The sequence below is a fragment of the Wallemia ichthyophaga genome (genome assembly GCF_000400465.1).
Source record: "Wallemia ichthyophaga EXF-994 unplaced genomic scaffold scaffold8, whole genome shotgun sequence".
NCBI lineage: Eukaryota > Fungi > Basidiomycota > Wallemiomycetes > Wallemiales > Wallemiaceae > Wallemia > Wallemia ichthyophaga.
This window is the reverse complement of record NW_008806281.1, coordinates 1-23086: the sequence shown is the minus strand read 5'-3', so window position 1 is coordinate 23086 and position 23086 is coordinate 1. Positions and strand designations below refer to the sequence as shown.

The 23086-nt window shown below is 49.7% G+C and overlaps 17 protein-coding genes across 17 annotated transcripts; 9 read left to right on the top strand and 8 right to left on the bottom strand.

The window, feature by feature from the left end:
* Window positions 1-72: 72 nt before the first annotated feature.
* On the bottom strand, window positions 73-2356 carry J056_004389 (Tryptophan synthase; the record flags this gene model as incomplete). The annotated part of the gene is made up of 4 exons (XM_009269584.1): window positions 73-1659; window positions 1712-2189; window positions 2240-2256; window positions 2312-2356. 4 exons carry the CDS (start codon window positions 2354-2356, stop codon window positions 73-75), a joined length of 2127 nt encoding a protein of 708 aa, XP_009267859.1.
* A 157-nt stretch (window positions 2357-2513) lies between these two features.
* Window positions 2514-3248, top strand: J056_004388 (uncharacterized protein; the record flags this gene model as incomplete). Its single annotated transcript, XM_009269583.1, has 2 exons — window positions 2514-3158; window positions 3213-3248. 2 exons carry the CDS (start codon window positions 2514-2516, stop codon window positions 3246-3248), a joined length of 681 nt encoding a protein of 226 aa, XP_009267858.1.
* A 28-nt stretch (window positions 3249-3276) lies between these two features.
* On the bottom strand, window positions 3277-4593 carry J056_004387 (uncharacterized protein; the record flags this gene model as incomplete). Its single annotated transcript, XM_009269582.1, has 1 exon — window positions 3277-4593. One exon carries the CDS (start codon window positions 4591-4593, stop codon window positions 3277-3279), a length of 1317 nt encoding a protein of 438 aa, XP_009267857.1.
* Window positions 4594-4679: 86 nt separating this feature from the next.
* J056_004386 (uncharacterized protein) lies at window positions 4680-5156 on the bottom strand (the record flags this gene model as incomplete). The annotated part of the gene is made up of 1 exon (XM_009269581.1): window positions 4680-5156. One exon carries the CDS (start codon window positions 5154-5156, stop codon window positions 4680-4682), a length of 477 nt encoding a protein of 158 aa, XP_009267856.1.
* Window positions 5157-5292: 136 nt separating this feature from the next.
* J056_004385 (uncharacterized protein) lies at window positions 5293-5820 on the top strand (the record flags this gene model as incomplete). Its single annotated transcript, XM_009269580.1, has 1 exon — window positions 5293-5820. The coding sequence occupies one exon, from the start codon at window positions 5293-5295 to the stop codon at window positions 5818-5820; it is 528 nt and encodes a 175-aa protein (XP_009267855.1).
* Window positions 5821-5866: 46 nt separating this feature from the next.
* Window positions 5867-7410, bottom strand: J056_004384 (RNA-binding protein rsd1; the record flags this gene model as incomplete). The annotated part of the gene is made up of 2 exons (XM_009269579.1): window positions 5867-7337; window positions 7391-7410. The coding sequence occupies 2 exons, from the start codon at window positions 7408-7410 to the stop codon at window positions 5867-5869; spliced, it is 1491 nt and encodes a 496-aa protein (XP_009267854.1).
* A 59-nt stretch (window positions 7411-7469) lies between these two features.
* On the top strand, window positions 7470-8907 carry J056_004383 (Hsp90 co-chaperone Cdc37; the record flags this gene model as incomplete). The annotated part of the gene is made up of 2 exons (XM_009269578.1): window positions 7470-7564; window positions 7611-8907. The coding sequence occupies 2 exons, from the start codon at window positions 7470-7472 to the stop codon at window positions 8905-8907; spliced, it is 1392 nt and encodes a 463-aa protein (XP_009267853.1).
* Window positions 8908-8989: 82 nt separating this feature from the next.
* On the top strand, window positions 8990-10297 carry J056_004382 (uncharacterized protein; the record flags this gene model as incomplete). The annotated part of the gene is made up of 1 exon (XM_009269577.1): window positions 8990-10297. One exon carries the CDS (start codon window positions 8990-8992, stop codon window positions 10295-10297), a length of 1308 nt encoding a protein of 435 aa, XP_009267852.1.
* Window positions 10298-10454: 157 nt separating this feature from the next.
* J056_004381 (uncharacterized protein) lies at window positions 10455-12253 on the bottom strand (the record flags this gene model as incomplete). Its single annotated transcript, XM_009269576.1, has 6 exons — window positions 10455-10966; window positions 11017-11118; window positions 11168-11195; window positions 11248-11330; window positions 11384-11933; window positions 11993-12253. The coding sequence occupies 6 exons, from the start codon at window positions 12251-12253 to the stop codon at window positions 10455-10457; spliced, it is 1536 nt and encodes a 511-aa protein (XP_009267851.1).
* Window positions 12254-12867: 614 nt separating this feature from the next.
* Window positions 12868-15323, top strand: J056_004380 (Phototropin-1A; the record flags this gene model as incomplete). The annotated part of the gene is made up of 4 exons (XM_009269575.1): window positions 12868-12914; window positions 12963-13045; window positions 13094-14244; window positions 14292-15323. 4 exons carry the CDS (start codon window positions 12868-12870, stop codon window positions 15321-15323), a joined length of 2313 nt encoding a protein of 770 aa, XP_009267850.1.
* A 299-nt stretch (window positions 15324-15622) lies between these two features.
* On the top strand, window positions 15623-16423 carry J056_004379 (uncharacterized protein; the record flags this gene model as incomplete). The annotated part of the gene is made up of 1 exon (XM_009269574.1): window positions 15623-16423. One exon carries the CDS (start codon window positions 15623-15625, stop codon window positions 16421-16423), a length of 801 nt encoding a protein of 266 aa, XP_009267849.1.
* Window positions 16424-16526: 103 nt separating this feature from the next.
* Window positions 16527-18176, bottom strand: J056_004378 (Galactokinase; the record flags this gene model as incomplete). Its single annotated transcript, XM_009269573.1, has 3 exons — window positions 16527-17678; window positions 17729-18079; window positions 18126-18176. 3 exons carry the CDS (start codon window positions 18174-18176, stop codon window positions 16527-16529), a joined length of 1554 nt encoding a protein of 517 aa, XP_009267848.1.
* Window positions 18177-18434: 258 nt separating this feature from the next.
* Window positions 18435-19556, top strand: J056_004377 (Aldose 1-epimerase; the record flags this gene model as incomplete). Its single annotated transcript, XM_009269572.1, has 1 exon — window positions 18435-19556. One exon carries the CDS (start codon window positions 18435-18437, stop codon window positions 19554-19556), a length of 1122 nt encoding a protein of 373 aa, XP_009267847.1.
* A 37-nt stretch (window positions 19557-19593) lies between these two features.
* Window positions 19594-20118, bottom strand: J056_004376 (uncharacterized protein; the record flags this gene model as incomplete). Its single annotated transcript, XM_009269571.1, has 2 exons — window positions 19594-19629; window positions 19675-20118. The coding sequence occupies 2 exons, from the start codon at window positions 20116-20118 to the stop codon at window positions 19594-19596; spliced, it is 480 nt and encodes a 159-aa protein (XP_009267846.1).
* A 138-nt stretch (window positions 20119-20256) lies between these two features.
* On the top strand, window positions 20257-20547 carry J056_004375 (uncharacterized protein; the record flags this gene model as incomplete). Its single annotated transcript, XM_009269570.1, has 2 exons — window positions 20257-20366; window positions 20415-20547. The coding sequence occupies 2 exons, from the start codon at window positions 20257-20259 to the stop codon at window positions 20545-20547; spliced, it is 243 nt and encodes an 80-aa protein (XP_009267845.1).
* A 30-nt stretch (window positions 20548-20577) lies between these two features.
* On the bottom strand, window positions 20578-21275 carry J056_004374 (CDP-diacylglycerol--serine O-phosphatidyltransferase; the record flags this gene model as incomplete). The annotated part of the gene is made up of 2 exons (XM_009269569.1): window positions 20578-21163; window positions 21211-21275. The coding sequence occupies 2 exons, from the start codon at window positions 21273-21275 to the stop codon at window positions 20578-20580; spliced, it is 651 nt and encodes a 216-aa protein (XP_009267844.1).
* A 130-nt stretch (window positions 21276-21405) lies between these two features.
* J056_004373 (Syntaxin-like protein psy1) lies at window positions 21406-22546 on the top strand (the record flags this gene model as incomplete). The annotated part of the gene is made up of 4 exons (XM_009269568.1): window positions 21406-21435; window positions 21493-21524; window positions 21573-22444; window positions 22491-22546. The coding sequence occupies 4 exons, from the start codon at window positions 21406-21408 to the stop codon at window positions 22544-22546; spliced, it is 990 nt and encodes a 329-aa protein (XP_009267843.1).
* Between the last annotated feature and the right edge of the window lie 540 nt (window positions 22547-23086).

Sequence of the window (23086 nt, the reverse complement as noted above, 5' to 3'; positions counted from 1 at the left end):
AATGCATTTCACGATAAAGTTTAAATAACACTTTAAACCTTTTCCACCTTCCACAGCACCATTACACCGCTCCTACACGGAGGTATCCCAATCGAGACGCTTATCCCAACCCGATTTGAGGAGTTCACTGACCTGTTCGACATCCTTATCACCTCTACCTGAGAGACAAATGACGACGTGATCCTCCTTGCGGAGGGTAGAGGCATACTGAGCACCACCCCAGATAGCATGAGCGGATTCGAGGGCGGGGATGATACCTTCGAGCTGAGTGAGCAATCTGAAGCCGCGCAGAGCTTGCTCATCATCAGCGACCATGTACTGCGCTCTACCCGAATCCTTAAGATGGGCATGCTCTGGACCTACACCTGGATAATCGAGACCAGCAGATACAGAGTGAGTCTCGATAATCTGTCCGTTGGCACTCTGTAGGAGATACGTCCGCACACCGTGCAAAACACCAGGCTTACCCTGACTGAGTGTGGCTGAGTGTCTCTGTGTGTCCACTCCATCACCTCCTGCTTCCACACCAATCAATTTCACAGATGGGTCCGGAAGGAAATCGTAGAAGGTGCCGATCGCATTAGATCCACCTCCCACGCAGGCCACGACTGCATTAGGGAGCACTCCCACTTTCTCCATCATCTGCTTCTTGATCTCTTTGCTGATGACGTGCTGGAAATCGCGCACAATCGTAGGGAAGGGGTGAGGACCGATAGCGGAGCCGACGAGGTAGTGAGTTGAGGAAAGGTTAGTGACCCAGTCACGCATAGCTTCATTGATAGCGTCTTTGAGTGTCTGTGCACCGCTGGTGACTGGAATAACGCGTGCACCTAACATACGCATCCTGAATACATTCAATCCCTGACGTCTAACATCTTCAGCTCCCATGAACACATGACAATCGAGGCCGAAGCGAGCACAAACTGTAGCTGTAGCAACACCGTGTTGACCGGCTCCCGTTTCAGCAATAATACGTTTCTTACCGAGACGCTTTGCGAGGAGGATCTGACCGACGGCGTTATTAATTTTGTGAGAGCCGGTATGATTAAGATCCTCACGCTTGAGCCAAATGCGCGCGCCCTGGGCGTGTTCAGTGAGACGAGTTGCCTCATAGAGGTAGGATGGACGACCCATGTACTCGTACATGCCCTCCAACTCTTGCCAGAAGGAGGGATCACTTACGGCAAGACTATGTGCTGCCTCCAGCTCAGCGAGGGCGTCGACAAGCGCTTCAGGAACATACTGACCACCGAACTCACCAAAACGGGCTGGATGACCTGTCATTGCGTCAAGCAAAGGCTCAGGCATGTTGGGAGCAGGTGGGTGCTCAGCAGCGTTGCGCTCAGTCGGTGGATCGATTGGTGGCGCTGCTGCTGCCTTGTGCCCAGAACTTGCCTTGGCATCGGCACAAACATCAGCGCAGTAGCTCACAACAGCTGCATTGATGTCACGACCTTCTTTGTGTGCATCGCGGACGAGATTGATGATGCGCGAGCCAATGACAACACCATCAGAGCCAGCGTCTGCGACAAAGTTGAAGTGCTCGCGCGTGGAAATGTTAAAACCGACAGCGAGTGGATTGGAGGTGTATTTTCTAATACGAGCGAGAAGCTGGGGAATATCAGTCGAGACGTCTGTGGAAGAACCAGTAGTGCCCATCTGAAGAAGAGTGAAAATGAGCTAAGACAGGAACACGCAAACAACGACGCACCTTGGAGACAACATACATAAACGAGTCAGTAATGCTAGCAAGGAACTGAATGCGTGATTCGGTGGTAGATGGAGCGACGAGTGGTATGTAAGAGAGACCCTCTGAAGTGCAGATATTACGGAATTTAACAGCTTCTTCTGGAGGCAAATCGACCATGATGTAACCAGAGGCACCGGCGTCTTTGGCGTCCTTGACTGCTTTCTCTTCGCCGTAGCTAAGGACAGGATTGTAATAGCCCATCAGCATGACAGGTGTTTTCAAACCACGCTGTCTAGCCTGACGAACGAACTCGAGGCAGTCCGCGTAGGTGATTCCGTTTGACACAGCGACAGTGTTGGCTGCCTGGATCGATGGACCGTCTGCGATTGGATCAGAGAATGGCACACCGAGCTCGATGATGTCTGCGCCGCCTTTCTCGAGCGACAGCATCAAATCGACGGTGCTCTCTCTGTGTGGATAGCCAGCTGTCATGAATGTGCTGTGCGGGGTAAGTCTTTGTCTTGTCTCGTTTCTGCTGCTGATACGCACACGAAAGCTGGTTTGCCCTGGAAATGACGGTGTGAGTGGGGGATCTATGCAGGATTACCACGCACAACGCACATTTGAATGGCACTGCGAGAATGTTTCCCTGATGTGTGTCGACATGATCGGCGTAGCAAAACAAGAATGGTGGCGGTGGGAGATGGGAGATGGAAGGTGAACGTGAGAGATGGCGGGAAATAAGGATATTTCGGCGCATGTGCGCGCGCACGTAGATCCACATACACTCTCGCTCTCGCTCCACTCGTGCCACCCAACCATCATGAGCGCCCCATCAAAGACCATCTACTTCACGCGCCACGCGCAAGCTGAGCACAATGTCGCGGACGACTACAGCATAGCCGATGCGCCATTAACCGCGCTCGGGCGAGAGCAATCGGCGCGACTGTCCCCACTGACAGCGGGTACGATACAAAAAACGGCGGAGCTGGTAGTGAGCTCACCGTTGCGCCGCCCCATGCAAACCATGCTCGAGGGGTATCCAGAGTTAGTGCAGCGACTGCAATCCGCCGGTAAGCCACCGCTACTTGTCACTATTGCGCAAGAGATCAACGCGTACCCCTGCGATACCGGCAGCGAGCCCCACCTCCTCACAAGCGACCCTGAGTTCGCCTCGCTGGACTTCTCGGATGTCCACCCAAACTGGACTAACAAGCAGGGCATTTACGATCCAGCTAACGCTGGCGAGAGAGCGCGCAAGTGCAGGGAGTGGATCAGACAAAGACCAGAGAGCGAGATTGTTTTCGTGGCTCATGGCGATATACTCAGGTGGATCACTGATGGTTATAATTCGGGCAAATATTGGGGTAATGCCGAAGTGCGCACTTATACCTTCAAACATGATGATGATGAGCAGGCTCTCGTCGTGCCTAAGCCTGGTGGCTTGCACTACGAGGTGGGCGATAAGGTGGGCGGAGTTAGACTTTCTAGGCTGGTTTACTGACATTGCTCTACTCAACAGGGCCCCACCAGCTCATCACACCAGTTTAACAAATAAATAATACACTTGAAGATAATTAGATACATTACGGAGATTGCAGTGGATTAGTGTGTGTGTGTGACTGTGGCTGTAAATGATTACTGCTCTCACTCTCACTCTCACTGTCGTTGCTCCCACTCACGCTGCCACGCGGAGACAGATCAGGCCCGAGAGGGATTACCGATCGCGAGCGTTTTGGCGGTGGGCTGCCTTTATGTGAGGAGTAATCGGAGGAAGCGATAACGTCTGAGTCAGGGGAGTGTGAGTCGTTGCTGTCGTTGTCACTGTTGCTGTCGCTGTCGCTATCTTGAGGCTGCACACGATTGAATTCAGCGATAAAGTCGTCATCAGTGGACACGTCAGAGACGGGACTGTGAACATGCTGCGCGTCGCTCAACGGGCTCTGTTGGTGAGGCTCGTAAACCTCCAACGGGGGCTCATCGAACCAGTCAAACGCCTCTGGATCATTATATTTCCTCCTCGACGTGTAAAAAGATTCCATAATATCGCGCATCTCCGCTGCCACGAGGAGAGGATCGTTATTTGCTATGGCGGTGTTTTCGAGCACCTGTAAGCGAGGGAGGAGAGGAGCTAGAGCGGCGTGCAAATAGTCATCATCTTCTTTGGAGTAGGTGTGAGAGTTCTTCTCGTCGTTATCGTTATCCTTGTTGTTGGTGGAGTGTGGGTGGCGTATGTCGTAGATTGGCTGCAGGTGCTGTCGTTGAGCGTGCTGGTAGATGGTTTCTTCGGCGGAAGAGAGGAGATGTCTACGGCTCTTGCGATGGGCGTTATTGTGAGAATAATTATCATCCTCCTCATCATGGTCAAACGCCCTCTTTAATTGGGGATGCATTCTCGTGGCCTCGACACTGTCCAACTCTTCAGTCAGACTGTTGACCGTGCGCGTGTACTGCTGCAGCCTATGCTCTCTACGCTCGAGCTCGCGGTTGTGCACGCCGAGCTGATGTTTCAACTTATCCACGCCATCCTCGAGTGGACGGAGGCGGGATTCGAGAGAGTTAGCAACCGACTGGAGGTCGACGGTTGAGTCTGTGGTGAAAAGCCAGCCAGGTTTGAATTTACGCGCTTGTGTGCTGCGTAGGGAGTTTGGCGGCGGGGGTACTTTGAGCTGGTGGAGTTGAGATTCGAGGGAGGTGGATAATTGGGTAAATAGATTACGAAGGGTCTCCTGGTACCTGTCGTTGGCGCGTGCAGGGGGGGTTTGCCGTATGAGCCGGACAATGAACATTCTGAATTGGTTCTTAGTGAGACTGGGAATGTTAGACCATTTGGTGTTGATCTCTGATTGGTTGGTTTGTTTGGTGTGGATGGGTGGGGGTGATGGTGATGGCGATGATGACATTGGCGGAATAAGAAGACATTGGTGGAATAAGACGTGTAGATAGACGTGTAGAGTACAAAAAAGGCGATACAAATGATTTAAAACAATTAATCACCTATTTTACGCGGTTTCCAAGGCTTTTTACATTGTAAATTTGGGCAACTGGATGGGTTGTATTGAATGGATTGAGAGTGGGTGATTGCAGTATTGCAGTGTTTGCAGTAGAAGCCCTCTGTGACCAATAAACCATCAAAATGAGATTTGTAGAGATCGTGATCAACGAGATCGTCGAGTAGACTACTCAGTTCAACGATAGATCTTATACCGATGCATAAATCATTGCCAGACTTAACCAACCAATCAGATTCAACGAATTTGTCAAGTAGATATTCGATATGTAGTTTAGACAGTGTGCTTGGTGTATTCAAAGCGTCATTTGAGTTTATAGAGTAATTGTTGTTCAAAATGAATTCTAAGAGCGATCTAAAGAATACCAAATCTAACTGGGTGTAGCTATTGCCCAATAGAGTATCGCCAGATAAATTCACTAATACCACTAAACCACGAGCAACTTTCAATTCCATTGAGAATATTGATAGTCGTTTGTTTACATTTTCAATTGCAGTATCTAATTGCACGCCAGATAAACCAATCAAATCACTCAATTCATCCAGCTTGATCACTTTATACGCGTAAAGCACTTGTACTATATCAACTTCGATGGACGTCATGGATAAATCAAACAAAATCAATTCAGTGTCCATATTGAATTCATTTTTGATAGATTCCTTGTTACTTAAGCTCACTTCCACTCAATCACTCAGCGATCTCGTTCCACCACGCCACTTTGAAGATGTCCAGTTCCTTGAAATTCAAAATAACCTCAATGATGATTTGAAGTCTAAGCTCTTCACCATTAAGCAGAATATCGAATATGAATTTATCCACAACGACTACGATTACTCCACCTCAGACGACACCCAATACCAATACTCAATTTCAATCCACTCTGCTATCAACTTTCTTAAGAAGTCTATAAATGATCAAGCTTTCCTGATTTTCATCTTGTCCAACGAAGAAGACTCCATTAAACGTCATTTAGAGTCTAAAATTAAGGAGCTGTCTCACTCCAGTCTACCCCTCCACACTCCAAATAAGTTAGAAATCCTCGATAAATTCAACCAGCTACAACAACCCCCTCAACAGACCCCCGGTTCAACTCCCACCACTTCCACTTCCTCTTCTTAATTCATACTCGCCAGCTTCATTTCCTGTATTATTCTATTAGCCACCTTTACTTAATCAATACTCTCCTCACCATGAATCTATCCGCTATTGGTACTGCCTTCACTTGTCTCCCACCAAACCATCTTCCATTGAGTCCATTAATTGCCTTCTGTGCACCTTCAAGCGTCGCAAATTGCAGTACTATCTCTCCCTCCTCGCTATTCCTATCCACACCAATCTTGCTCACCTTTCCATATTTACTCTCGCACTCCTCACCCACATCCTCAGCTAGCTCCTTCTCCCAACCAGCCTCCGTCTCTTCGCTGCTCTTGAACATATACTTGAGTAGTACGCAATCTGTTTTCATCATTGACCTCTCCTTCTCCCTCTGCCTGACGATCTCTTCCTGCCTCGCGCGCACCTCCTCTTCCTGTGCGCTGGCAGCTGGGTCATGTGAGCGCATGAGTGTCTTCATCAATTCGTGCCGAGAGATAGAGTTGAGATTAAGGCCCTCGTTCTCAATGCTTTGTTCGGGCATGCGAACGGGAGTGCCGTAGTGATTAACGAGCAGCACTTTGAGAGATCTCCCCGCCAGCTCGAAGCGGTTCATTTGCTCGCACGCCATGCGACTATCTTCCATACGTCTGTACTTGACATAAGCATAGCCTTTTGATTGCCCTTCGCCATCCTTGCCTAGTTCTACCTCCTCGATCGCGCCAAAGGGGGCAAAGACACCGTGAACGTCCTCCTCACGCAGTGCATAGCTGAGACTGCCCACAAAGACCTTATACAAGGCGGGGTCGTTAGCGGGAGAGAGGGAGGAGTCATTGGCGTGGGCGTGTGAGGATGGTTTGGAGTTGTGGCTTGGAGGTGCACGTGCGCGTCTCCCCTCATCGCCTGCCAAACTCGCGTTGGCGTTCGTACCACCACCACCACCCCTCGCCATCCTGTTCTTGTCTGCCTCGCTCTGGGTGACTATCATAGGAATCCCGTTGAGCAGCTCCCCGCTGAGCTCGAGAGCACTATCGATCATGCTCGCAGTGCGCACCTCCACGTACCCAATGCCCTTGCTACGGCGACTGTTCTTGTCGCTCACCACCCGCGCATCCACCACACCGCGACTACCCAACTTCTCCTGAAAGAAGCGGCGAAGGTCGTGGCTCGTTGTGCGTGTACTGAGCTGGTTTACAAACACACTGCGCTGCTCCGATTCCAGACTGTCGACATTCTCCGACAGCGGTATCTCGGGTGAGCGTGGGCGGGTCTGGCGTGGCGGGCGGGCGCGTGGACGGGGCGAGTGCGGGGAATGGGACCGCGACCGCGACCGTGAGCGTGATCTTCTACGGCGGTGAGAGTGGGTGTGCGCCGAGTCCCTTCTCTCATACCCCTCATAGCGGCTGCGGCGTCGCTCGTGGCGCTCTCGCGAACGGTCTCTGGAGCGAATATCGCGCATGTCACGCACGTCTCGCCCGTCTCGTACGTCGCTGCCTATCTCGTGTGTGTGTACGTCTACATCGTCTGGGGAGAGGCGTGGGGAGCTGAAAGATGGGAAATGGTTAGAAAATATCCACATTCACAGCCAAACACCCACTATCTATCACCAGCAGACATGAATAATAATTTATTCAAACTACTCGTCTTGGTTGTTTACCGTCAAGAGAAGGAGAGAGATGCCGCTCAATTACGACAAATGGGCGAATCTCGAGTTGAGTGATGACAGCGATATTGAAGTGCATCCCAACGTCGACAAGAAATCTTTTATCAAGTGCGCTTCCCTTCGCGGCGCGGACTGCCCGCTTACACGTCCACAGGTGGAAACAGCAGGACATTCATCACAAGCGCGAGGAGCGCAGAAGCGCCCTGAAGAAGCTGGAAATAGAGCGCGGTATTAACGCCGTCCTACTTCCCCGCGTACAGGCTATTCGCGACGGCGTGCACGAACACGGCCCACAAGTGTTCAGCGCTGAGGTCGCACGCCTCGGCAACACTCCGTCCCCTGATAAACCTCTCACCGACGCTCCGGGTCAGCCCACCTACGACGAGATGATGCAGAACCTTTTTATCCAGGTCTGGGAGAAGGCCAGGGTGTTTATTGACGACAGCGAGAAACTGGCGGCGGAGCTTATCAGCCAGCTCACGAAGACTGAGGAGAGTGTTCTACACAGGAATTCAGCTATAGCTGATGAAATAGCCGCTATTGAGGTCGAAGAGGGTCAGAAAATCACAAGCGAGGGGATCAGAACCGGTTTTGACAGCTCCCATGTGAACAAGATTGGGCAAGAGGAGAATAAGTCACAGCAACAACACTCCCAGCCATCCCAAAAATCCCTAGAAGTCCTTAATCCAGACGCTGCCACGAACACCCCCGCTAACACCGCCAACAACACCGCAGACGACCTCCCCTCTCTTACCCCCTCCATGGCCACACTCGCCCGCATACCTCTCCGCCAGTACAAGGCCCTGGTCGAGTTAATAGCAGCCGACAAAACGCTCCTGAGTGACGTCACCACAGACGCCCTCTTCGTCGAGGCATTCAACGCCGGGATGGAGAAGAAGACCACACATGCCCTTCAATGTGTCAACGCGGGGCTATTTATCCAATACTGCAACAAACTCGGCAAGGATGGTCTCAGTTTGTTCATGCAGCGTCTCACCCAGGCCAGAGAGGCAGAGGCAGTGTTTATGAAGGATGTTCAAGACACCCATGCGCGCATTATGGAGCGCAGTGCGGTGCTAGCTGAGCAGTCGAGCAGCACCAACAATCCACAGGAAAAGGAACAGATACAGTTGATGAGCGAGGGAGACACCGCTATCACCTTCGACGTGCCTGAGGGACCTGCGCCTGAGAACATTATCCTCGAAGGCGACGCTAAGCTCCAGCAACTCGACAGTGAGACTGTCAAGCAGTGGCTCAATCAGCGCTGGAGTATTTTCGAAGCCTTTGACGGGGAATTGAAGCAAGCTCTATCTTCTAACTCTCTCGACAATGTCAACAAATATCTCGCTAATTTGCCAGTCTCCTCCGCGGAGAACATTGTCAAGGACCTCGATACCGCTGGGATACTCAACTTTAGTTCGAGCGAGATAAGGGATGAGACGGGTGTGTGAGGTGTGCCATGTGCGCCGTGTGCGCCGTGTGTTTTGTAGAGAGTGATTTGAATTAATTATCTTATCGTTAACATCAACGTCCATGGCCTCGGGAGCGCGTCGCATACTCAATCTATTCCGCAAAGGCGGAGCACAGAACAAACGCAGCACAGCCAACGCCGGCACGCTCAATTCGCTCTTCCATCCGCTGCCAGCGTCGCCCATACCGGCCATGCGGGCACTAGGTGAGCGAATAGCGCGCAAGGGGCGGTGTCCGACGACGGGCGAGAGTCCTTTGGGGTACGTGTGTCCAGTGAGTGGCTACCCAACGCACGTCGACGAGGCAGCGTGGCGAGCAGACGCCACGCACGAGCACTACCACGAGTATGCGCAGCGGCTGCGCGAGGTGAATGAAGATGAGCACGATCTGCGCAGTGGGCGCGACATGACCGAGTTCGAGCTGCCTCCTACGCAAGATCTCGAGCACACTGTCAACCTCAAGAGCTGGGAGATGTTATTCTACACGCGCAATTTCAATAGCATCGACAGTCTGCGGTCCCAGCGCCATCTCTCGCGTCTCCTCAGCTATCCTATGACCGTGGCAGGCGTGCTGCACGAGCTGGGTCCATATGCTGACCGTGCGGGTGGGCGGGTCAGTGGGGGCGGCGAGCGCAGCCTCCTCGCGCTTCGTCACACCCTTCACAAACAGCCCACTCCTTACTCACCGCCGACACCGCCCGTGCGTATTTTCATCCCAGGCGCCCGCGCTGAATCTCAGTTGCCTCCGAGTGTATGGATGCAGCTCGCTCACCTCTTCCCGCACGCTCGTTTGCATGTCTATTTCGTTGGCCCGGAAGTCAACGCCGAGGAGACAATACGCCCGTTCGGCGTGCCCGGATGGAGCACCACCGTCAATTCTCACCTCACCCTCAGCGCTATCCAGGCTAGCTGGGAGGAAGTCCACGATGCTTTCTACCCCTACGACCCCTTTACTGATATCTTCTTCAATTTTCACCCAGGTTTAGGCTTCCCATCTATGCTGCCCTCCAGTCACAGACCAAGCGAAGGTCTGGGTCAGCGCAACGGCCAAGTCGTCCCCTTCCGCGAATTCACTCCACAGATAGATGCCGAATGGGCAACCGCATTCGATAAAATGCTCTCCACTAAATGTCCAATCGTCTGCACGGCTTTTGGTCACGCAGATATCAAGCGCGATGTAGACGCTCTACTCAACAGCAAACAAATCACACAGGAGTGGGAAACCGTCATCGAGCCTGGCAACAACGTCTTTAGCAGTCAACGTTGGGAAGTCGCCGAGTTCGATACACGCGTCATGATTAAATCTAATTGGGGTTTGTGGGCCGTGCGAGGTAGGCGCTACGATATACAAAATGTCGAAATGGAGGATTGACGGGGAGTCTTGATTTTGAGTACTTTGTGAACAACGCGCAGTATAGACTTATTTATGCATAGTTACATTACATTTGAGAGCAATTGAGCATGCGATAAAGTAAGCTAGTGATGAAGAGAACAATTGAACGAATCAGCAAGTGAAAATGACCAGCAAACTAAAGCACGATGGCAAGCGTACCCCCTACAGCAGCCAGAATAGTAGCCCACACGACAGCCAAGTAGAACACCTGTAACTGCACGCGACTGACGATGGGTTCGTCAACGCTCGTCAGTGGTTCAAACACACCACGCACACCTGCACTCTTTGGTTGAGTGTGGCGAGTCACCGTACCAAATCGTTTCAAGTATCCAGGCTTGTTTGGCACGAATGGCGTATCGATGTAAGGTACGTAAGTCGCTGTCGTCGTCACGGGCGGCACCTGTTCAAATTTGCGTTTCATGCGCGTATTAGCACTTTTCAGAGCGTCTTCGTGGTAAAATGTTGTGTCATATTCGTCGCATTTGTCTACCTTGTTTATCTTGTCACTACCGCGTTCTGCATTGTTCGGAGTAGTGTATGTGTGCGATGTTTGCGATGTATTGTCGTCGGAATTGCTGCGATGCGATGTCGTGGTATTTGAACGTTTGGTATTAAGTCCATATGCATCAGCGCCGACGCCAAGCGTTCCTGGGGGCGGTATGAGTGGGTGTATTCTCATCGTGTCTCACCCAACTCACTTTCGTCGGATGTGTGAGTTTTAGCACTACCACTACCACTGCTAGTATGATAAAGCGTCGAAGGCGCCATCGCGAGCTCTATTGGATGTAGTTGACGCGCGTCTGTGTCGTTTGAGTGGGTTTCTTAGCACGTCTAGCCCATTCTACACACCACCGAACATGAAGACGACGATGCATATCTAAATGGGAAACGGTATGAGCGAGACGCTTATATAAACACCTCCAACCCACGCCATGCAATCCCATCACAAAAGTAGCGACGCCGAACCAAAAGAATGGGATAGAAGCACCAGCAGTGCGTCTACCGCCGTCGCCTGTGATTAGCTCTATTAGCAGAGTAGTACGATTATGGAAAAGAACATCACACCCTTCTGATAAAGACGCGCAACGAGCACGATAAGCAGACCAAAGAGACCAAAAAGAACACCAACAAAGAGCGCAAACCAGCCACGCTTGCGTCCTCCATTAGCTGGGGATTTGGCTGAGAATTTGCGTGCGCTGCCGCGCAACATCTGCACAACAGCATGTTTGCACTGCACAAGAGGCACAGCGTCAGCTGGGGGAGGGAGAACGGCGTGTCTATGCGTTGATGTGAGATCACCGACATCTACATACTGCTGTGGAGCAATCATAAGCAGTTCCTGGATAAGCTTTGATGGCAGATTGAGCTCGTATGCGCTGCCAGGGAGGATGAAAGTAGAAAGAGAACGCTGGTATTGCTGAGACATTTCATCGATCACTTCTGCCGCATCGCTGCTGCTACGTTGGTTGTTGTTGTTGTTGTTAATGCCATTGTTATTGCTTATAGAATTCAATTTCTCGTGCAACGACGCGTAATGTGCCAACCAGCGCAGGTAAAAGAGATTCTCGACGCTGTTCTCGCTGAAGACGAGGTAGTCTTGGAAATCGACGAGAGTCTGTGGGTGAAAGCAGTTGTAAGCGCACCACGCACACCACTCACACAAACGACACTCACCAGTGGCGGGAGGTAGCTGTCGTTGAGAATGCTCTCGAGCGTGACAGCATCGAGCGGCGTCGCTGCACAGGAACGCACTTTAAACCTGGGCGCAGAAGGGATCGCCGGTGGAGCAAATACGCGGCGCGGGAGATTGAGCAGTGTGCGCCAGGAACATCTGAACGAGGAGGGGCGGGAGTGGGAGATTGTGAGTGAGACGTCTTGGTTGGAGGAGTGTGGTGTATCTGATGAATCTGTTGCTATTGCTGTTGTTGTTGGCATCGACGTCGGTGTGATAGATGTTTACACAATCTTGATAAGATTTTCACACTCTCGTGTCTCAGAATTTGTGGATTAATGACTATTGCGCAAATTGGCTCTTTTGAGTGTACACAGGCCATTTTGAGAGATCTGATGCTAGGACTGGACGAGTATTATCATCCAGCGTGTGCCTATATTATGGCTAAGATTGTGTAGCCTATAGCAGCCACAACGAATACGACAACAATGCAAATTCCAAGTTTTATAGACGAGCACTTAGCGCACCCATCTCAAATCAACACGATATCCCTTTCTAGTCACCACTACCCACCCCAACTAATCAGATCGAAGCAACGAATCGATCGGATGCAAATGGAATGTGTGACTGGAGTGCATAGACAAAGACAATAATGTCGGAAGGTACTGGGAGATAGTGAAAATCGCAGTTATCGGCGGTGTCTGTGCGAGACGGAGTACACAATGAGAAAGGGGAAATGAGAGAATAGAGGAGTGAAAATTGGCTTTAATTTGCAACAAGAAGGACAAGACGGGAAGGAATGAAAAGATGAAATACCGCAGTAGGGAAGGTGAAGCAACTACTTCAACTCCAATCAAATTAATTTTCAAGTGGATAAATGGACACAGTCTTTCTGGATAAGGCGTTGGCGTTGAACATGAATGAGTGAGTGGAGTGTTTACTGAGCACACAATCTCCTAATAGAAGACACAGGAAGCCAACGAGCGGATTGAAGGAGAATCCAATACACAGCGTGAACGAGCAGAAGTTCATTGATGCGAACTCTGATATCTCTGGTGAGTTGGAGTGATTCGTACGGGATACTTTGACATATTCCCGCTTAGATTCTGATCAATCCACGCCCGATCTACAAGTAAAGACAAATTCACGCTCGAATTCTCAGACATCCTCTGATAGAAACTCACGCTATCAGACGATGCAGGTACAACTACAGTTACAGTCCCAGCCACAGCCATCAGTCCAACACCCACAGCAGCCACCTCCACCGCATTCTCCACCACCGCAGATCCCCCTCTCCCAAGAGCACCTACACGTAAACTTCCCTACGCCACCTTCATTCAGACAATACCACAACCTGCCCTTCCCAAATGATCAATCGACCATTCCAGGAACTCCCCCACTTAGCCCACCTATCACAAACAGCGCTGGATACTTTACCCACCCAAATTCCTCCAGGATAAAGTCCAGCTATGATTTTGGCGGTGGCTATCTTAATGGCGGCGGCGGTGGCAGTGTCAACGGCCTCGGCAACACCAACACCAACACAAACTACCTCAACTCCTCCTCCACAAACCTCAACGAATCCGCTCAAAGAAGCTCAGATCTTGCTAATTGGGCTCCGTCTAGAGCAACGCCCGCTCAGCAATCCTCTAACATCGCAAACCTCCCTGACTGGAGGATCATTGAAGGCGACAGAAAAGCTCAGACTTCTCTGCCAACTTCGCTAGTCCAGGCCGATTTAGATTACTCAATGCGCCATCTTCTATCTGAAAATGTCTTTGAGGAGTTGATCAGAGATCCACTCGGCAGACACAGATTCAGAGAGTACCTCGAGCAATCCTCATCCCCATCCACCTACAAACTTGACTACTGGACCGATGTGGACGTCTTTGAGCGCATCGTAGGTCAAATCAGGGCTGGCTCACAAGCTCTCCACGACTTGTACATTGCTCCGTCTTCGAATACTAAAGTCGATATGCCTCCAAATCATTCAGAAATGGTGTTCCACAGACTGAGATACCTCAATGAGCTCGATTCTGGCCTTCTTCACTCCCAAACCAATCTCCTCCACTCTCTCTACGAGATTGACTTCCAAAATTTCATCAGACACAAGCTCATTGAGAGGAGCAAGGTGAGACTCGGGAAGGAAAATCTCAACGATCTCGAGCGCAATGGCCTCGGGGACTCATTCGTACTCACAAACCCAAGACTGAGAGATCACCCTATTGTCATGTCCAGTCTTGGTTTCACGAAGGTAAGCAGAGTACGGTGAGTTGTTTACCTGCTCACGTATCTGTACAGGTCAGTGGATTCGACAGAACTACCATTATAGGACGCAATTGCAGATTCTTGCAGGGTCCAGGTACAGCGCCAGCCTCTGTGCAGCGTATAAGAGACGCACTCAACAATGCCGAGCCGATTACAGAGCTACTTCTCAATTACCGTCGCGATGGCACACCGTTCTTCTGTCTGGTGAACATCATCCCGCTCCGCGACACCAAAGGCCAAGTAGCGTACTTTATCGGTGGACAGGTGAACGTAACTGGGATACTATCATCCAAGAAGAATCTATCATTCTTGGTTGGTGGGAGTGCACCATATATCTCCAACGAGGCTGTCAGTAACACCGCCGTCGCATTCTCGCCGACGATGCAGCGTTACAATAACCACGAAAGGCAACCAGAGTCGATGAGCAGAGTTGGCGCAGGCAGCATTGCAGCTGGTAGTTTTGAAGACCAGTCTACAAAGGAGGCCTTCAACGGTGCGCGTGCGTTTGATCATTTCCAGCCAGAACCTGAGAAATCCGGTAACATTCTCAGTCGTCTGTTCAACTCTTCTCAGGCTAAAAAGGATAAACGCGCACAAGATAAGTCTGCACAACGTCTCCCTGGCGCTGAGAATATGCTCGGGAAGGAGGCACAACCGATCGAGAAGCAGATGGAGTTCTTCAACCACACTTACAACAAACTTATGATAGTGAAGCGTGAGAAGAGGGAGATTGTATTTGTGACAAAGGAGTTGCTGGGATATTTAGGACTTCCAACTGAAACAATCAAACAATGCACTGACAGTCAACTAAACCACCAAGATCTTATTCAATTACTGACGTGTGGATCAGAACATCGTCTCGAATCGAAACGCATCAAGACGGCACTCAAGCAGGCGTTTAAAGAGGGTATACCACTTAGTGTCACTTGCGGTATCAAATGTAGATCTAAATTCAGTCTTAGAGGCAACTCGTCGAATACTGATATACGATTTGGCGTGTTGCATGCAACGCCGCTCGAGGATCGTGATGGAGGAGTGTATGCGTATGCTGTAGTTTTTGGATAGGTTGGTGATAGTAATGAGGTATAATAACCCAAAGCTTTCTCTTTCTTCTTCTTTTTCCAATTTCTTCGTTTTGTTACTTTGTTATCAGTGTTAATTTGCAAAACACGCGATAACCGCACAGCCATAGCTTAAATTAGAAACATCAAGCTAATAATGTAATAGATTCTTGGATAATTGTTATGTATTTCATTTTTCTACGTGTTTGCAGGTATGTGAGAAATTTCATCCACCGCGTGCTGTTTTTGTCGAGAAAGTTGTTATTGATGCGAGAGGACGGGTATGAGGGGAGTGTATCAGAGATGAGTATATACACACTCGCATACTTGCACTTTCACTCCGTCTACAAGAACACCCACAGAATGTTGCATCTTCCAGACCGCATACAGAGCGCCGAAAGGAGCAAAACGGTGGCGATGGATACGAGCGGTTCAAGCACCACACCCAATCCTAAACCCACTGCGTTTCCACCGCTCCAGCACAGGATGACGTTCCACAGAACGAAAGGATCGTTACTACGCCCACCACCGAGTCAGAAGGTGGACATTGATCGATGTAGCGATATAGGACAGCTGCAGGAGATAATCCACCGCTTCGACAGGCTGTCTACGAAGAAGCTCCTCCCTGTGGAGACACTGGCAGCGAAGCGGGAGCACGCACAGAGGCGCATCAGCGAGCTAGAGAAGAGGGATGAGGAGAAAGTGCACGAGGGTATATCCAATATGTCATTGAAGAGTGCCACCGAGAAACCAGTCGACTCGAGCGTCTTCATGAGCACACACGATTCACTAGCTCTCCAGAAAGAGGAGGTCACACGACAGGAGAGTGCGCGCATGATGAGCGAGGTCGTTCACAGTAGCAGAAAGGCGCAGGATGAGGCTTATGCGCAGTTCGTTAGTGATAGCGATGATAGCGAGGATAGCCAAGACGACGATAATTGGCTCTTGCCCTCCTTCTCGCGTCGTAGGGGAGACGCACACAGCGCGCACGATGAGCAAGATGAGCAACTCGAACAGATAAACAACCTCGATATCAATGAGGACGAGCTGACTAATGCACACGTAGACGCTGCAGGCAGTCTGCTCGAGCGTGGCGATACGTAGGTGTGAGTGCGTGACTGCGTGATGCAAGCGTCGACCATCTATTAATGTAGAATAAACGTGTATAAATGTATGAATCTAAGGCATGTGTTCCATATGCTCCATCTTAATCCAGCGGATGCACACAAGCACCAGAAGCAGGCAGAGTAGCGAAAATAGCCTGCTCAAGCTCATCCTTACCAAGGCCCTGGTACTTACTGTACCTCTTGGAGACATTCTCAATGAAGCGGGGAACGATATGTGCCGGGACAAGGCTGACAGTGGACCCACCCCAACCAGCGCCAGTTAGTCTACTACCGAGTGCGCCTTCCTCGCTTGCTATGGAAGTAATTTCGTCAATTTCCTTACAGCTGCACATGAATTGATCTCTGCAGCTATCCTGCGACTGGCCCATAATCTGACCGAGCAACTTGGGTAAATTTTGCATGTTACCATCAGCGCCTGTCTCAATAGCCCTTCTGAATTCCAATACACGAAGCGCCTCTTCCAAGATATGTTTGGCGCGTGAATAAAGTCTGTACTTGCCACCGAGAGGCTCGACAGCGAGGGAGAGGTAAGTGTCAGCGAAAGACTGTTTAGACATATCCAAAGCGTCGATGAGATCATCTTCGCTCAGTCCATCGCGCACACTATCGTTTCCGAGATGGTGTTCGATAGCTTGCAAGGTTTTTTTGAACGCCGCACGCAGCCCTGCGGTAGGGTCGGTGTTGTCCACACTCTCCCCCGTGAGACTGTGTTCTCCACCGGCAACCTCACTGACGATCTGTCGATAGGACACTTTATCAGCAGGTGTATACGCCAACCCCAGTCTCTTGGCGAGGAGAGCCGCACCGGCGAGAGTCTCGACGACGCGTAAGTTGTAGTTGTATTTCGCCGTTGTCGCTTTATCGGATGTTACGAGGGTGTTGGCAATGACGAAGCTGATGGCGGGGTCTGTGGCGGGGATAGGAACGGGGTCGCCGGCGAGCTGAGGGAAGAATTGGACATAGAGAGCGGCAGCAGGAGTGGATATGACGGAGGCTGCCTGGTCCATACCGCCTGTGTTGACACCCACATTGCCCTCGGCGCCCATGGACATCTTGACGAGATCGCCCTTGGAGATGCCTTCAAGGCGTGCGTTGGCGGCGAGGAGAGCGAGAAGAGTGCTGATTACCATGGCTGCAGAACTGCTCAGTCCGGATCCTGCAGGGACCGTGCCATCGTAGAGCATGTCGAGACCTGCAGACTGACCACCAGAGTGGGGGTGTTTGAGGTAGCCCTGGAGCGAGTCAGCGTCGGATTGAGCCAGACAAAAGCATAAGAGCCCACCAGCAATGCCGCCTTGACGTAGGAATGCCATTGGAGATGGCGTATTTCAATGTCGACGGCTGGACCACCGCTGTAGCTCGGAGTAAAGGCGGTTGGGGGGTACTTGGGATCGACGTTTTGCGCTCTGATCTCATGGGTGTCTGCACGCGGACCAATAGCGATGATCACATCGGGGACAATGGCCATCGGGACGACGCCGAAGAGAGCATGATCGATGTGTTCACCGATGAGATTGACACGGCCGGGAGCCCTGACGATGAAAGCGGGTTTGTAGCCGTAGTGAGATTTGAAGGATTCAACCAACGAATTCCAGCGAACACCTTGATTGGTTACTCTGTCCGCGGGGTAAACCTGGAGAAGGCGTGAGAGTGGAGCGGTGGGTAGACAGCCAGCGTACTTTATCGAGGGCATCGACGGTAACAAGCGGGAGATCTGCTGGTGCAACCATTTTAGCTGGTGGAAGAGCGAAGATAAGGCGATAAGTGGGGTGGGATGTGACTTCGGTGTACAGAACAAGGCAAGGTTGGAGGTTCGAAGCCGGGCTGGTACCGATTGAAGTTAACGCGCATTGACACACCCACCTACACCACCACACACCATCATGGAAGACTCCGAGATTAGTAAGATGACTTTGTCTGGAGTAGACATAAGCGGAGACAGCCGTGGAGATAACCGTTAAACAAGAACAACGACAAGAACAACGACAATGCAAATAACATCACCAAACAACAGAATAACCTTGCAAGTACTCGAATTTGGATTGACAGTGCACAGTCTCCAGATAAATCTCAGTAATGGTGAGACCATCGACGTTATCCCAGCGCCAGACGTGGAGGACCACCAGAAGAGTAAATTCCTGCATACGATAATTGGGAGATATACAAACAGACTTCCTGTTGGGAATCATCAGATAGATTCATCGACCTCATTCACTCCACAACTCGTCGAGGGTGATAGCGTATCCCTCCACGGCGGTGTAGACGCTTTCGATAAGAAGTTGTTCGCCCCTATTAAACTTGAGCAGGCGCAGCTATACGCTGAAAACGACAGACTCCCCAATCACTCCATGGCTTTGTTCAATTATGTCTCATCTTCTGGTGAGAATGGCTATCCTGGCACTATGCTAGTAGAGGCAGCCTTCTTCCTCAGTGACCACAGCCTGATTCTCACCCACCGCGCCAAGATGCTCGATGAGGTTGCATGTCCGATCAACCTCACCCAGCACTGGGGATTCAATCTCACAGCGGACCAGGTCAAGTCATCTACCATCGCCGACCACGATCTATACCTGAATGCGCGCAGCATCGCCGAAACAGACCCAGCGACCAAACTTGCTACTGGCAAGAGCGTGGCGATACAAGGCACGCCATTCGACTTTTCAACGCAGCGCAAGATCGGTGATAGGGAGATCGTGCAAGACCACTACTACCTCTTTGACAGAAATGCACGCGGCATAGACAGGACAATCGCACACTCACTGCAGGATGTGAAACCGGCAACGGAGATCGCACAAACTCACCAGCCTCAGCTTACACTCGAAAGTGGAGACGTCGCACTCAGGTTCCACACCAATCAGTCTGGCGTCATGTTTTACGCTGGCGGTAAATTCGATAAGAGTGCTGCACATCGCAAGCCGTGCCATGTCGATGATAAGGATAGAGACGCAGCTTACCCCAGACATGGCAGCGCGTTTTTCGAATTTCATCACCCCCTCGCTACGTTTTTGCACGACGAGTACGCAGCTCACGCGAATACATCGACCATTCTCAACAAGGATGAAGGGAATGTGTACCAAAACTGGGCCAAGATTGATGTGGTGGTGAAGTGAGTATGTATCCATATATTCTTTACTTTCTTTACTTTCTTTACTTGCCGAGTCGCTTCCTTTCTGCACGGTGTGCCTGTTGATTGGTTAGAAGAGTAAATGTAATACATCCCTCACAAACCTTCCTACGTTTCCTATACTTGTGCTTGTTCATTTTCTTCTTTCTCTTCCTCTTTACGCTGTCGAGCTCGATTTGGAGGCTTTCGCCGAGGCCGATTCTAGCGAGAGCACCCCTGTAGTCAGCCAACTCAGTGATCTTGACTTTAAAGAGAGCACAATCGATATCGTCGAGGATAGAGTCGATCTGGTCATCGTTGAGTTTGTGCGGTGCTGGAGTGGCACTCGAAGGGAGAGCAGGACCAGAAATGAAGAGTGGGCGATGAGCAGCAACGAAAGTTTCAAAAGCAAGGTTTTGCTTGTTTTCTAATGCCATGACTTCCCTGTCTTCTGGCTGCTCTTTCACCTGCAGTGTCCTGTCGAACGCGTTTATCGATGAGAATTGCGCTGCGTGGGTGGGCACTCTAAGAACCCGCCTCAATCTGGATGTATATCTTCCACTGAGCATTTTAAACTCCCAATTTAGATTTTATCGTCTTTATCGACGACCACGATGCCACGATCTGTTATCCAAAGAGTTTTAAATGGAAATATTTTAAATTTTACACGTTCAATTAGTAAAGTTACTAGGCCAGTTGCACTCACTATGCCTGGGAACATCCCACTCTTCCCGACATTCACCACGCTTCTCAATAGGCGACCAACCTTACCAGCCATTTCAGCTATTGCTGCGAGTGGATTGAGATTCGGCTCAAGGTTGGTGGATCGCTACCTTCTTCTCCACTCCAGCTGACAACCTTACAGAGGCACCGACTATCAGCCATCGACACGCAAGAGAAAACGCACTTTCGGCTTCTTGGCGAGAATACGCTCGAGGACAGGCAGGAAGATAATATCGAGAAGGCTAAAGAAGGGCAAGAAGAATATGAGTCATTGAATAACGTATAAAATGCATTTCACTTCAACTTTATAACTTTGGTACTCGTAATGTTTTCGATACCATCGCAGCAGCCCACAGTCCAAAGAGGAGACTGAGTGGGTGCAGCGCGTGCAAATGATACCCGAGTGGTATACTATCGTGAATTAGATCGTTGTGAATGAGATAAGCCATGTAAGCGACGAGGCAGAGACTAGAAGGGATGGGTAGTCCTTCAAAGTACTTTGATTTCCCACTGGCATCTTTAGGGAGATTGGCGATCGTTGCATTGAATCGAGCAAGCCTTGCTAGACCTGCGCAAACAAAGCCAATCAACATGATCATATCCACCTTGCTCCTCAGACCTATAGAGAAGGCGAGAAAGGCGGGTGCAACGCCGAAGCTGATAAGATCAGCCAGCGAATCTAATTCCTGACCGAGCATTGAAGATGACTTTCTCCAGCGAGCTACTTTGCCGTCTAAAGCGTCGAAAATGAAACCACACGCAGGGAGGAGAAGTGCAGCGTATAGAGGATGCTTATTGGAAGGATCGATGAGGTAGTGAGCAGATGAAAACAAGGAACTAACGCCACAGACGCCGTTCATGATTGTAAAGAGGTCAGCGAGGTGGAAGTTTCTAAGCGGAGTGAGTGGGCGGGAGAGAGAATGGACTAATTTACCAACCTCACAAGACTAAAATGACCTTGATGCTCTGTGAATTCCCTTAATTTAGATTTTGAAGGTGCCATTAAAGGTGGTATCGCGGTTGTAAGGAGTAGACAATCAGTGAGAAGAGTATCTATATGATACAAGATAAACAATTTTAAAATAAATATTTTATACCTTTTATGCGTTATTGCACCTTGAACACGTATAGTCATGGCTAGAGATAGGCTAGCTGCGTTGAGAGTAAGTTATACGCTTAAAAACGCGTATAAAGATCTAATCATCTAATAATCATCACAGGCTCAGCAAAACGCTGGCGGTGGAAGCTACGAGTAAGATTACTGCGTAGCGCACAGCACACTAAACTCACTCACCACCAGCCAATTCCAACAGCACTCATACTCCACGCCCCAATATGAGATGGACGATGTATCCTCTACCAAGAACATATCCACTATCGGTGATATGTCGTCGTTTTTCAACAAAATATCAGATATACAGTCGTCGTTAGCTGGTTTACAAGGAAATATTTCACAGATTGGCCAGCTACATAACCAGTCTTTGAATAACATGGATGAGAAGGCTCAAGATCGCGTTCACGCTGAACTTGAATCACTCGTCTCACACACCTCGAAGCTCACTAACAAGATAAAGACTGAAATTAAATCCCTCGAGAAGGAAAACGCGTCTGGTCAAGTCCCTACAAACGACATCAACGTTAGAAGAACTCAAATTGCGTCTGTAAAGGGTAAATTCTTAGAGACTATCCAAGATTATCAGAAAGTTGAGCAAACCTCACGCTCAAAGCAGAAACAAAGAATTGAGAGACAATACAGAATTGTTAAACCTGATGCTAACCCTGATGAGATTGAACAGGCTGTTGATAGCCCCGATAATCAGATATTCAGTCAGGCTCTTTTACAATCTAATAGATACGGTGATGCTAAATCTGCTTATAGAGAGGTTCAAGATAGGCACGAGGATATCAAAAAGATTGAGAGAACTCTGACCGAGTTGGCTCAGTTGTTCAACGACATGTCTATCCTCGTTGAGCAACAAGACGATACTCTACAAAACATCCACGCTTCTGCTGAAGAGACTAACAAAGATATGGAACTCGGTCTTCTCCAGACTGAAAGAGCTGTTAAATCCGCCAGAGCCGCTAGACGTAAAAGGTGGATCTGCTTCTGGATCACTATTGTCTCATGTGCGATTATTGCCGTCGTACTCGGTTGTGGTATTTACTTTGGAGGTGTGTGTTGATTACCTTATGATTTCTTGCTAACTTGCCTAATCAGCCGTCCGTCCTGCTCAGAGAAATGAAGGTCCTGTTGCGAGTGTCACTCAAGCTTAGACAGTTTTACACTCAGATTACACCATTTAATGGAACCTTCTACGACATTTCTTCCTGCTTTCATCTTTTTGGTAGTACCTCCTTAATTCTGTTTGTTTATTTAAACCCATACAATTCACTTCTGTTGTTTCCATTCATTGCCGCGTACTCTCATTTCTTTGAGTGTGTGTGTGTGAGCTATTTGAAGCTTTAAGTATTGTAAAGTGCATTTTCTCTGCTTTCTTTATTTGCTCTCACTCCCAACATCTTGCAAATATGCATTACTACAGTTGGTGCTGCGGGTTGAATGGCTATAGATAGAGCCTCATTAATTTTAAATGCTTCTGAAATACGCTTTCAAAAAGTTTCGTTTGATCAAGATGAGTAGATTAATAGAAATCATAATATAGACAAAAGCGTTACAACTATTAATAATCGTCGCCTATCTATACTTCTTGTGAATTGAAAGCTGACGATTGTAGTGACTAAAAGGGATGCGGTGCTTGGCATTTGTGCCGTGAATTGGGAGGTAACTACGTCGAGCTACCGGAGGCGCGCGGG